Below are 12,552 nucleotides of genomic sequence, written 5' to 3'. Positions count from 1 at the left end.
GGTTTCTCTTCAGGTACCCAAAGGCTACTGTAATTTGCAAAAGCCTTTGCAGATTGATTACACACAAAAAGTTTTACTCCAGTATAAAGTATAAAACATTACTACACTGAAGTTATTTATAGAGTTTCACTGCAGGATGTTTTTTCATGTTTTTGAAGACTACACTCATTAAATTCCTAATTTCTCTCCAGGATGGTTTATTTAATGTATTTGGAGATTATTGTGACAAAGGATTGACCACACAGATTCCATTCATGGTTTCTCTCCTGTATGTGTACTTTTATGCATTTGACGATGGATAAAACACAAAAAGCCTTTATTACACTGATCTCATTCATTCTGTTTCTCTCCAATATGTGTTCTTTTATGCCTTTTAAGAGTCCTGTGAGCTGCAAATACCATACCACACTCATTACATTTATAGGGTTTTTCTCCAGTATGTGTTCTTTTATGGTTTTGAAGACTACTGAGAGTTGCAAAGGCCTTACCACACTGATTGCATTCATAGGGTTTCTCTCCAGTATGTGTTCTTTCATGGCATTGAAGAACATTGTACCGTGCAAAGGCCTTACCACACTGATTACATCCATAGGGTTTCTCTCCACTATGTGTTCTTTTATGCTTTTGAAGATTACTGTGTTGTGCAAATGCCGTACCACACTGATTACATTCATAGGGTTTTTCTCCAGTATGTGTTCTTTTATGCTTTTGAAGACCACTGGACTGTGCAAAGGCCTTTCCACACTGATTACATTCATATGGTTTCTCTCCAGTATGTGTTCTTTTATGGTTTTGAAGACTACTGTGAGTTGCAAAGGCCTTACCACACTGATTACATCCGTAGGGTTTCTCTCCGGTATGTGTTCTTTTATGGTTTTGAAGACTACTGTGAGTTGCAAAGGCCTTACCACACTGATTACATTCATAGGGTTTCTCTCCAGTGTGTGTTCTTTTATGTTTTTGAAGACTACTCTGAGTTGCAAAGGCCTTGCCACACTGATTACATTCATAGGGTTTCTCTCCAGTATGTGTTCTTTCATGCACTTGAAGATGACTGTGATATGCAAAGGCCTTACCACACTGATTACATTCATAAGGTTTCTCTTCAGTATGTCTTCTTTCATTCCATTTAAGGTGACTGTCATATGTCAAGGGTTTACCACGCTGAATATATACTGAAAGTTTCTCTCCAGTTTGAATTCTTTCAATGCTGCAAGGATAATAGGCAAATAAAAAAGCTTTATCACATTCAATACACTGTTGTGTCTGTATGAATTAATTTTATAATATGTTCCAACTATAAAGGGGAATCAGATACTAAGTTTTTATAACTGTGTCTAAACTCATGTTTTGCTTTTTAATCAGGCACTGTTTTGCAAATTGGAAGATACCTCCAATGGTCAATTCCTTTCTTTTATGGCTTACCTTTTTATAGTCACAGACACTTTTCTTTTCTTTTTTTTTCTTTTTTTTCTTTTTTTGGTTTTTCGAGACAGGGTTTCTCTGTGGCTTTGGATCCTGTCCTGGAACTAGCTCTTGTAGACGAGGCTGGTCTCGAACTCACAGAAATCCACCTGCCTCTGCCTCCCGAGTACTGGGATTAAAGGCGTATGCCACCACCACCCGGCTCACAGAAACTTTTCTATATGATATTTTATACATATGTAAAGAGAACTGGATAAACTCAGAGCTTTAACATTCATGAATTCTCCTATACTGTGAACCATATTACATTTGCTATGTGAACTAGGACACCCAGAAGTATTTGCACAGTTCTAGAACTCATATGGCTTTTTGCAGTGTGATTTTGTTCATGAATTAACAATGATGGTGGAAAACCAATTACTGGTATACTTGAATCCAATTCAACAAGTATACTCAACTTGGAGACTACTGGTTATCTAATTGTTCTTAGAGAGTGGTATGCTATATCTCTCTATATCCCCATACTCATACACTTGTTTTAAGTGTAATGTATGGTATACATAGTAAAGAAGAATAACAAATAAAAGAATTACAAATTGAATTCTCAAGGTTTGACTTGCTGCTTCTCACAGACTTGTGGTATAATAACAAGGTTTCTGTAGAACAACTGCCACTTGACTCAACTCTAACTGCTTCTTTCACTAAACTTATCACAGTCACAAGAAGTGTATGAGTAATACAAGATTTACTATGGGTTATTGGTTTAATACAAAGTTTTGCAGATATATCATCAATGTGTATACATTTTGTAATATAAGTAGCAAGAAAAAAGTGTCTTTGCAGGTCTACAAAAAAGCTCTCATGGTGCTATGGCTCAAAAGGTGGTATCTGTTTAGGCATTGCTTTCCTGACTTCTTTCTTAAGAGAATGTCATTCAAATGCAACTTACATATATGAAATATGGATTCGTGAGAATTTAATAACCACCAGTTCACCTAAAACTGTAATTATTTACACTGCTGATTTTGACTAAAACTTTCAGGACACATAACAGTTTCATGAGAGGCACATTGTTATCAGCTTGCAAATGAAAATTACCTTTCATGACTTCTAGAACATGGACAATGTTCTTCAGTATTATGGTCTTCCCAAATGCATCCTAAAATATAATACCAGAAAATGTATGTTAAGTTATTGAAAATTGTATACTATTTAAGCTGTTATCTTAAGGGAACCTTAGAACTATAACTGCTTTATTTAACTCATTCTTATTCTTTCTACATCAAATTAGAGAAGAATAACATTAATCAAGAAAAAGTTGTCCCCTTATTTTGAAACATGAAGGAAGTTTACTTTTACCTATAGTAACGAGGTTCCTGTAGGTCTCCAGCATCACATCTTTGTAGAGATTCTTCTGGGAAGCATCCAGCAAATTCCACTCCTCCCGAGAGAAGTTGATATGCACATCATCATAGGTTACTGCCCTCTAAAATATTTCATTCATGTGTATAACAGAAAGCATGATGGTGACAACATTGTAAATGTATACATCTTTGACTGTATAGTCATAAAATTCTGGTGTTCCCGGCTATTATTCCATGACACAGACAGTCACTTTAGAAGGAAATTAAATAGGAGAGGCAAGTCTGTCATTTTTGTACCCTTTGAATGGGGTATCACATTACAAAAGAACTGTCTATTAATAGATAAAGCCAAGAAAATAGATCAACAGGACATAGTACACATGAGAAAATTATATGAAGAAATACTAATCACAAAGAAGAAAAATACAGCGGACAAACTGGGTATACTGACTCATGCCTTTAAGCACTCAGAAAGCAGAGGTATGTATATTTGTCTCTGAGTTGAATGCTGGCCATGCCTATGGAATCATGTCCAGGACAGGCGGAAGTACACATTAAGACCCTAACTCCATTGCAAAAATTAGTGAACCAGAGTTCGAGACCAGCCTGGTCTACAAGAGCTAGTTCCAGGACAGGCTCCAAAACCACAGAGAAACCCTGTCTCAAAAAACAAAACAAAAAAAAAAAAAAATAGCGAACCAAACAAAGCAGATAGAAAGAATTCAGAGATATCTACTGAAGTTCCTACAAAGAATTATACATTCACTCTAGTTCTGTGTTCATACTCCAGACAGCTGAAGTGTCCTATTTTAAACTGCAATACCAAACATTTTATGAAATGGTACTTTATGTTTAAAATAATTATAAATGGACAGATGAAAACATTAGCAATATAAATGTTGGGCACAACTAATTAACACAGGTCTGGAAATATGGCTGAGTACAACTGAGCTCTTCCTGGTCTTGAAAAGAGGTGGGCAAAATTGCCAGTACTTACATGGGGATTGCAATTATTAATTATTTCAAGTTCAGGATTTTTGAGATGCTTTGATCACTCTGAAGACTAGGTACCCATATGTTGCATATCCATGCAGACACATAAAATACTCATATTGAGTAAAAAATATTCAAAGCAAGCATAACAAGCAGGAAGACATTTATGCACCTGCAATTCAATGACTCAGATTGCTCAGGCAGTATTAATGCCATGAATACATGGCATCCTGGGAATCAGAATGAAACCCTCTGTCAAATTTAAAATTCAAGATATGTGTGAAGCTGGGCACAGCAGCATATGCTTGACATGTAAAAAGCCTACATTCCAGGGTCATCACCCAATGACATAAAAACAAATAAAGCTGTGAATGAAGCCCCCCTCATTTTACTTTGAGGAATTTGGAGCCACACATCAGAGGTTACTCAGACAAGCAAACAAAACAATTAAAACTTCTGCATTTCTCTCTATGGTAAATTCCACTCATTATGAGCAGCTAGGTCTCCATGGAAGTTGTATCATAACTTAGGTATCCAAACATCTTTGAGCTCAAAATCAAAACCCAGTGTGTTGTGAAATAACATTTCTAATTGTGTAGTACTTGTTTATGCTGTAGAACTTTTGATTTAATGATGCAAAGAAGTGCTGCAGTTTTTTATGCTGCATTGGGTTAGCTCTGTGAAGTTGTGATACTTTGCCTAATCTAAAATACCTGGTTAATATGGAAAAGAGCTGAATGATCAATAGCATGGCAAGAAAGCATAGGGAAGGCTTCCAGTCAAAGAGAATAAAAGGGGAGGAGAACTCTGGGAGGAAACGGGGAAGAAGAGTCAAGAAAAGGAGAGGACAACAGGAGACATTCACCTAGGTACACAGAAGCCATGGAGTAGAAATAAAGAAGGGAATACAGAATAGAGAAAGATGAAGGCCAGAGTGAAAAGGTAGAGAGAACAATTGAGTTAAAAACAACCTGCCTTGAAAGAAGCCAAAACAAGCCAAGGTCAGACATTTATAAGGAAAAATAAGTCTCCACGTGTGAGATTTATTTGAGAACTGGGTGGCAGGCCCTCAATAGAGAAAAGAGTAAAAGAAGTAACCAACAACGCCGGGCTTCAATCCTCATAGCTTCATGCAATGATCTCTCACTGTCTCCTCTCTGGGCTTCTAACTCTGCCAAACATAGATGATAATCGTTAACCATAAACTAAAAATCCATGATCTTAAATTTTGATTCTTTCTTGTTTCCAAGAGCAACACATAGGGGTGATGCCAAAAAGTGTGATTTCTTAATTGTGAAGGACACTAACGAGCTTGGACCACAGGTGTAGAAGGTTTAGAAAGAAGTAGCTTCCTGAGACTATGAATCACTTTGCTCACACCTTCCCTAAATTGAAGGTTTCTGTGGCCAGAGTCTTACCCCTAGGGCACCTTGATAAGCTTCCATTCCATAGCGTGGGCCTTCTCTATAATGGTGATAAACACCTTGAAAATCCCTGCCTATCTCAACACATGACTGCTGTCTGAAACTACCTTCTCATTTTTATTAATTTTTGCTCACTTGTTTTTTCCACTGTGCACCTGAATAAGCCATCAGTGATAACCATGAACAGATTCAATGTTCCATTTAAGATATTAGCTCATTATTTTTTAATTCTGTCTTACTAAATTTCCAGAGCATAGGCAGAGGAAGAAAGATTTGAGCCAAAATATCACACAAATGACCTCAGGATTCATTTTTTTTTCTGCAGTTTATTTATTTCCAACTGAAATCCTATTATCTCTATCCCCAATTTCTGCCATTACTCCTAACACCTATTTCATTTTTACTGGTCCTACACTAATAGCTAATTGTGTCCAGGACTCTATGATTTTGTATCCTTTGAATGAGATATCACCTTACAAGAGAAATGTCTATTAACAGAGAGAGACAAGGAAGCAGAGCAGCAGTACACAGTACACAAGAAAATTGAATGAAGAAATACTAACTACTAAAAGGAAAAATAAGATGGAGAAACTGGGTGTATTGACTCATTGTATAGTATGAAAGAAGAATAAACAAAAAATGAAAGAAAGCAAGGAATATTAGCATAGGGAAGATTTGACCAAGGTAAGACTAAAACTTATCAGGGTAAACAATGAATCATGTAGGTGTGTCTCAGGCTGTTAGGACTTCATTCCCAAAGGGTCTACATAGTTCTATTCCTGTAAACTTTTATAGATGTCCCTCTTTTGCTGGTTGTCCTCCCTGTATGCAGCTCTCCAGGGCATATGTCTCACAGCTTGGTTATCTCAACATCCTGTCATCTCAACATACAACTGTGTCTTCATCTTCACAGATGCATACAGTGAAATCTCACAGAATCTGCAACAAGTTTCTGACTCCGCAAAGCAGATTGGTGCAACAGTGCTGAACTGAAACCACAGAAGAAGATTCTATGACTTATAGATTCTGCATAATTTTCATTTCCACTACAAGTACAACACGTATTATTCCCCCCCCCCCAAATTTGGCTTCTAACTTGTGATGGACACTACTACACTTGAACCAATGCTGATAGATGCTGGTAGCAATAGCTCTATCAGAGTTGCAGCGGATGGCAATTAGAGTTTAGAAGTCACCCACCAGATGAATAATTCTCTAATGGAGGAACCTTGTTTCAAGGAAGGCTTATGATGCCATAGACTCAACACACTGTATGCTTCTCTCTGGAATTTACATGTGTAAAACAGCTGTGGAATCACGCCATTACCAGGGATTTTCATATAAACTGCACATGTAATCTCAAGATTACATCTCAATCTCGTGGGCATTTACTGTGAACAATCAAAAGATGAATCCTCACTAAAGTATCTACTTTCCATCAATGGAAAATATACAGGGATATGCTTCATAACTAGATCTAGTCTTCCACAAAGACTGCAATGCACCTAGGTCCTGATTTCTATCAATGACTCAGGATAACATAGGAGAATGGCGATGTCTCCCAATTCCAGGCTGCTACAAACAATTCACATATTTTAGACCTCAATGCAAAATCACAGTAGACTAACTGTCACTACAATGAAACGCACAAGGACAAAACCCACAGGTGTGATAGTTGAGCCAAGACCCAGCATAAAGCAAGTTTGGTGCCAGTTCCTCACTTGCGAAAAGTCAGGCTGATAACATGAAAACATAACTCCCCACACCAAGGCACCAGAGCACCACACCTGCACAGCACCAGAGCCTGGCTCACAGCAGCGTGTTGCCATGGTTACTCACTCACAGTCTATCTGGCCATGCAGTGTAAATAAGAGCTTTCTGTTGGGAATATGTATAACTGTATGGAAAATGAGGACAGAGAGTTCATGATGCAGGAATGAGAAAGCTACCAATAGAACATGTGTGCTCCTTTTCTACCCAGCAGATAGAAATGTTTAGTCCTAACCAACATTCGTGGATTTTAATAATAATAACTATTATTATTATTATTTTCAAACCCTAGTACAGTCTTGGAGCTTGTTCCCCAAAGACCACAATAGATCAGAATTACAGAAGGTTCTGTATGGCGTTGCTTCTTTGAATTAGGAATCAGGTTGCCTATGCCTACACAAATTGAAGGCTTAGATGAATGGAGTCTTACCCTTAGGTTACCTTCCTAGGCTTCGAATGCTAAGAAAGGCCTTCTCTTTAATGGTGCTAAACTTCACGAAATGTTCTCCCTCTTCTTCATCACAGCAGTGCCCTTTAAACTGCCTCATGCTGGTTTTCTCTATTAAACTGGATCTTCATTTCTTTCTGCCCCACTTGCTTCTTTTTCACTGCTGGCCTAAATAAGTCAACAGTGATAATCACCCAACATAATAAATCCTTTTCCAAGAATCAGCCAATTATTTTTGTAATAGTGCCTTACTCAGTTTCTCAGGGAATAGATAAAATAGGAATGATATGGGGACAAAATATTATACAAATGACCTCTAATTTATTCATGGATTCTATTTCCAACTTACATCCTATGAGCTCATTGCTTTCAATCCTCGCACGTTCCTGGTCTTACAACAATAGCTAATGAAGCTCTGGCTGCACCTTCTATGGCTTTTGCCATCTAAAGTCCTAATATCGTTCCCTTTCCTTCAAAAGACAACGTTCCCATGTTCTACCCAGCAATAATAAACTGTTCTTGTATATCACCTGTTGTTCTGACTTGCCTGTTTCCTGCTGTTATTAAATTCTCTCTCTAACTAAAATCATCTCAAGTAATGAACAGGTTTATTTTACTGATATTGCCAGATCACAACCCACAATTGTGTGACCTTAGGTTTGAAACTCAAGCTAGGAATGAAAGTCAAAAACCACAGAGAAACATTGTTTACTGACTTTTGCTCTTGCTTAGTCACTGGTCCTAAGCTATATTTTTTCATTTTCTTTCATTTTGGGAGAGGGGTTAAGTGTTTTATTTTCTTTGTGGTTCTTTTGTTTTTCTTTATTTCTGGCTTTCTTTCTTTTTTAAAAAAGAAAACAAGATATCTTTTTTTCATTATACATACGAATTCAAGTTCCCACTCCCTCCCCTCCTCCTATTCCCTCCATATACCCTTCCACGCCAGCCCATCCAATCCTCAGAGAGGGTGAAGTCGAAGGCCCTCCCTACTAATCTAGGCTGAGCAAGGTATCCATCCAAAGATAAAAGGTTTCCAAAAACCCAGTATACACAGTAGGGTTAAATCCTGGTGCCACTGCCAGTGGCCCCTCATTCTTCCCCAGCCATGCAACTGTCAACCACAATACGAGGGACTAGTTTGGTTCTATGCTTGTTCCTTCCCAGTCCAGCTGGAGTTGGTGAGCTCCCATTAGCTTACGTAAACTGTTTCAGTGGGTGAACCCATCAAGGTCTTAACCTCTTTGCTCACATTCTCATTCCTCCCACTCTTCAACTGATCTTTGGGAGCTCAATCCAGTGCTCCAATGTGCATCTCTGCCTCTGTTTCCATTAGTTGGTGGATCAAGATTCTTTTTTTCTTATCCTTCACAGGCCCATTTGCTTAGTGTAAATGGAGACTCTGTTTTCATTTCTCAACTGCCAAGACCCAATGTGTCACACAGAAACTATATTAATTGGGGCTGGAGAGATGGCTCAGTGGTTAAGAGCTTTGCCTGCTCTTCCAAAGGTCCTGAGTTCAATTCCCAGCAACCACATGGTGGCTCATAACCATCTGTAATGGCCTGCAGGCATACATGCAGGCAGAACACTGAATACATAATAAATAAATAAATAAATAACCTTAAGAAATAATAAAATTAAATTAAAAAAAAAGAAACTATATTAATTACATTACTCTATAATCAATGGCTCAGGCATATTCCTCATTAGCCCTTACATCTTAAATAAACCCATTTCTATTAATATATGTATTGTCGCAAGGCTGTGACTTACTGGTAATGTTCTGGCATCTTTCTCCTTCAGTGGCTACATATCTCTTTGGCTCAATCAATTTTCTTTATCTCTGTTTGATTTCCCATCTGCCTTTAATTGACTAAGTTATGTAGGTTTCACTTTTCTTCTTAAAATCAACTCAGAGATTTATTTCCACATGACATTTTAGTATTTTTATTTTTATTTATTTATTTATTTTTTTTTTTTTGGTTTTTCGAGACAGGGTTTCGCTGTGGCTTTGGAGCCTGTCCTGGAACTAGCTCTGTAGACCAGGCTGGTCTCGAACTCACAGAGATCCGCCTGCCTCTGCCTCCCGAGTGCTGGGATTAAAGGCGTGCGCCACCACCGCCCGGCTTGACATTTTAGTATTTTTAATCTGTTTATATGGTAAAAGTAACTGTTTTAAGAGAATATCTTTTCTCTGCATTAAAATTGCTATAGAGGAATACATAGAACTTAAAATTTCTAGAATATGTCAAGCTTCGGATCCAAATAATCCACATTTGCCTCCCGTAATTTCTTTTACAACAGACCAATATTCTGTCTGCTTTAGCTGATAATTCTTTGGACTGTTTAAATCTTTGCCACCTTTTAAAGTTTGGACCAAATTACTAAGTTTTCAATTTTTTACTCCAAGAATGGGCTGTAAATGGGCAATGTCTTCCAGCAATTTCTGAAAGTCAGTATGAGTCTGCAATTAATTTCTCCGAATTTGTAACTCTTGGGCTCAAATTTTTATAGAAGTAATTTATATCCTAGGTTATTAATAGAATTTCCTCTTTGTATGTTTTTTAGAAGTAACCTGTAATCCCCAATGAGGCAAAATTTCCTACTTTGTCAATCATTTTCTCTAAAGTATGCACATTTGAATCAGCTCATAAAATTCTGTATGACCTTTGAAGCATACCTAACATGAGTATAATTTCAATTGTAATAGATAACCAATTATTAACATGCATTTCTTTATGTCCGAATTAGTTGGTAATAATAATGTTCAAGGACTAGAAATTCTCATTCCATTTTTAAGTGAGTTGTATTTGGTAAACTACCTTGAACAAGAATATAAGTGTATGGGCAGTATTTTTTTTTAAAAAAATATTTATTTATTATGTATACAATAGTCTATCTGTGTATGTCTCCAGGCCAGAAGAGGGCACCAGACCTCATTACAGATGGTTGTGAGCCATCATGTGGTTGCTGGGGATTGAACTCATGACCTTTGTAAGAGCAGGCTCTTAACCACTGAGCCATCTCTCCAGCCCTCTGAGTTGATTTTAAAAGGAAAAGTGAAACTACATCAATTAGCAGAACTTAAGATATGCCCTGCATTTTTCCTTATGCAGAGACTGGACAAGAAATGATACAGCTACCACTCCCAGGACTTGACTAATAACACAAATTAGTCTTCTCAGGATCCTCTAAATATGCCATCACCCCCAGACTGCAGGAAGTAATGTGGGGTGAGTGGTTTTTGGTTATTAAGTGGGTTATGGATATTTGTCACTGATTAGGGTGGTTGGTGTTAAGTTGAGAGCATAGACCCAGCCCCTGGCCTGGGAATTGCTTTGCTCTGGACTCCAAGTCCCAGCATGCCAGGCCCTGACCCCCCTTGGGGTCCTGACCTGTCCCACGGGGTATTTAAGGAGCGTCCTAGAGGAAGAATACATGGTTTTGGGGACTGCAAGGGCTCCCTCCTGTCCTGTCTCCCCACCATGCGCTCGGCCACCTGAGAGTGTCATCTTTAATAAAACAATGGGCATTTTAATTTGGTTTGATTTAACCTAATTGGATTTCTTGCACCGGTGGAGCTGCTCTTATTCTTACCATATGGAATCCCGCCACAAGTCCCACCAAGGGGCCTTAGTTTTTTCCTGCAGGGTCCAGGCTCCAGGGCCTGGGGTCTGAGGTCACACTGGATATCTGGCCTTCCTGCACACATGCTCCACCAGACAAGTTCGGCTTCACTTGGTCAGTTTCCCTTTTAAACTGCGTGAGAGTGGGGCTTCAGGGAGACCCATTCATTTTTTCAGGCTTTTTTTGAAGTCATGGCCGTGACCGGCAGCGGCAAAGGCAAAAGCAGGGCTCTCTGCTGAGATGGGATTTGGGTGCCGGAAGACATTCCCTCCCACTTTCTCATGTACCCCATATAGATTAGAGGTATATATTTCGACTGACTCAGGGCCGCCTCTCCAGTGTACGTACTGCGATGGGCCCATGTCAGAGGCATGCTTTTAAAGTGGGTTTTTTACGTTTCCTAGCCGATTTCAAATGCCTTTAATCGGGCACTTACAACTTTTTTTTTAATTGTAACAATCTAACTTAAAGCGAATTAAACTCCAAGCCTGCATTGTTTTTCAAGTACGGTGCTCTCGTCCAGCCTCTTCTGCTGTTTTCTCTCTTTTCATTAGCGATTACATGCATTGTCCCGCCCCTGCTTCTGTCTCTCTGTTTTCATTGGCACTGCCGCTCTTTGTCCCACCCAGACTTCAGCCCCTCTGTGACCTCAGGGCGCTCCACCACTGTGCACCCGCTGTGCCCAAAGCTGCATGGGGCACTATGCCCATAAAAGCAACAAAATCCCAACAAAGATGCGGGGCTGCCATTTCCAAGAGCACACTTACCCAAATGCGGCGCAGCCAGTTTGCGGAGGGACACTTGGCCCCAAAGTGGCACTTTGTTGAGCCGCACTTTTCCATCAGTAACAGGCACAGCCCAAGTTCCTGGAGCACAGCTGAGCCTGGCCCCTGCTGGGCCCTGCCTTTTTCCACCTGTTTCCCCTGGTCTTGGCCCTGCCCCGCCTTTCCTATTGACAATAAATCCGCCCCCCCCCCCCCCCCCCCCCCCGTCCTTCCACTCTGTCTTGCCTAGTAAGCTCACACATGTAAATTTAAATGTTATGTATGTATATGCTTCCAGATTACAACAGCTTTAAAATTTTAGCTTATATATTCAGTTTAAAATTCCAGACCATGATCTTTGCTCCCAAGTGCCTTTACAGACCTGAGACCATGGCATTTTAAAAAAATACAGAGCTTCTAATATAGAGGCAACCCAGCCTCTGCAGCATCCTATGTGTGTCCACTTGGAAGACAATGACCTACGTTTTCAGGCTTCCTCTGGGTTGCAAAGCACCCACACAAAAGCATAAAAGGCCTTCGTTCTCAGGGAATCAATCAGCATACACTTCAAGCCAGGGAAGATGTTCTTCCCCTCACAAGAAAAAAATCTTTGGGCCTCTTGCACTCAACAGCTAATGGCAAATCCTGCTTCTAAGCCTGATGTTCTCCAAGGACCAGGAGAAGACTTGGGATTGCCTGCTGGCCAAAAGCTGTCTCCTGTTTTGCTCATCTGTTCC

General features: G+C 39.3%; 1 protein-coding gene across 1 annotated transcript; it reads right to left on the bottom strand.

The window, feature by feature from the left end:
- Positions 1–330: 330 nt before the first annotated feature.
- LOC121458780 (zinc finger protein 120-like) lies at positions 331–7,524 on the bottom strand. Its single transcript, XM_041668140.1, has 5 exons — positions 7,418–7,524; positions 6,141–6,195; positions 2,785–2,911; positions 2,524–2,584; positions 331–1,210 (listed from the first exon to the last, which is right to left on the bottom strand). Exons 1-5 carry the CDS (start codon positions 7,522–7,524, stop codon positions 331–333), a joined length of 1,230 nt encoding a protein of 409 aa, XP_041524074.1.
- Positions 7,525–12,552: the final 5,028 nt, after the last annotated feature.

This window comes from Microtus oregoni, unplaced genomic scaffold (genome assembly GCF_018167655.1).
Source record: "Microtus oregoni isolate MIOR12 unplaced genomic scaffold, Mior012 000018F_ref0000195, whole genome shotgun sequence".
In the NCBI taxonomy this organism is placed as follows: domain Eukaryota; kingdom Metazoa; phylum Chordata; class Mammalia; order Rodentia; family Cricetidae; genus Microtus; species Microtus oregoni.
The sequence above is the reverse complement of the archived record's forward strand: the minus strand, read 5'-3'. Positions and strand labels throughout refer to the sequence as shown.

Bases quoted from the DNA above. Each gene is read 5' to 3' on its own strand.
- LOC121458780 (XM_041668140.1), bottom strand. From the start codon at position 7,524: ATGAGGCAGTTTAAAGGGCACTGCTGTGATGAAGAAGAGGGAGAACAT. The intron at 6,196-7,417 runs GTAACCTAAGGG...CTGTGGTTTCAG, and splicing joins AGCATTCGAAGCCTAGGAAG to TTCAGCACTGTTGCACCAAT. The intron at 2,912-6,140 runs GTGAGATTTCAC...GAAATATTTTAG, and splicing joins AGAAACTTGTTGCAGATTCT to AGGGCAGTAACCTATGATGA.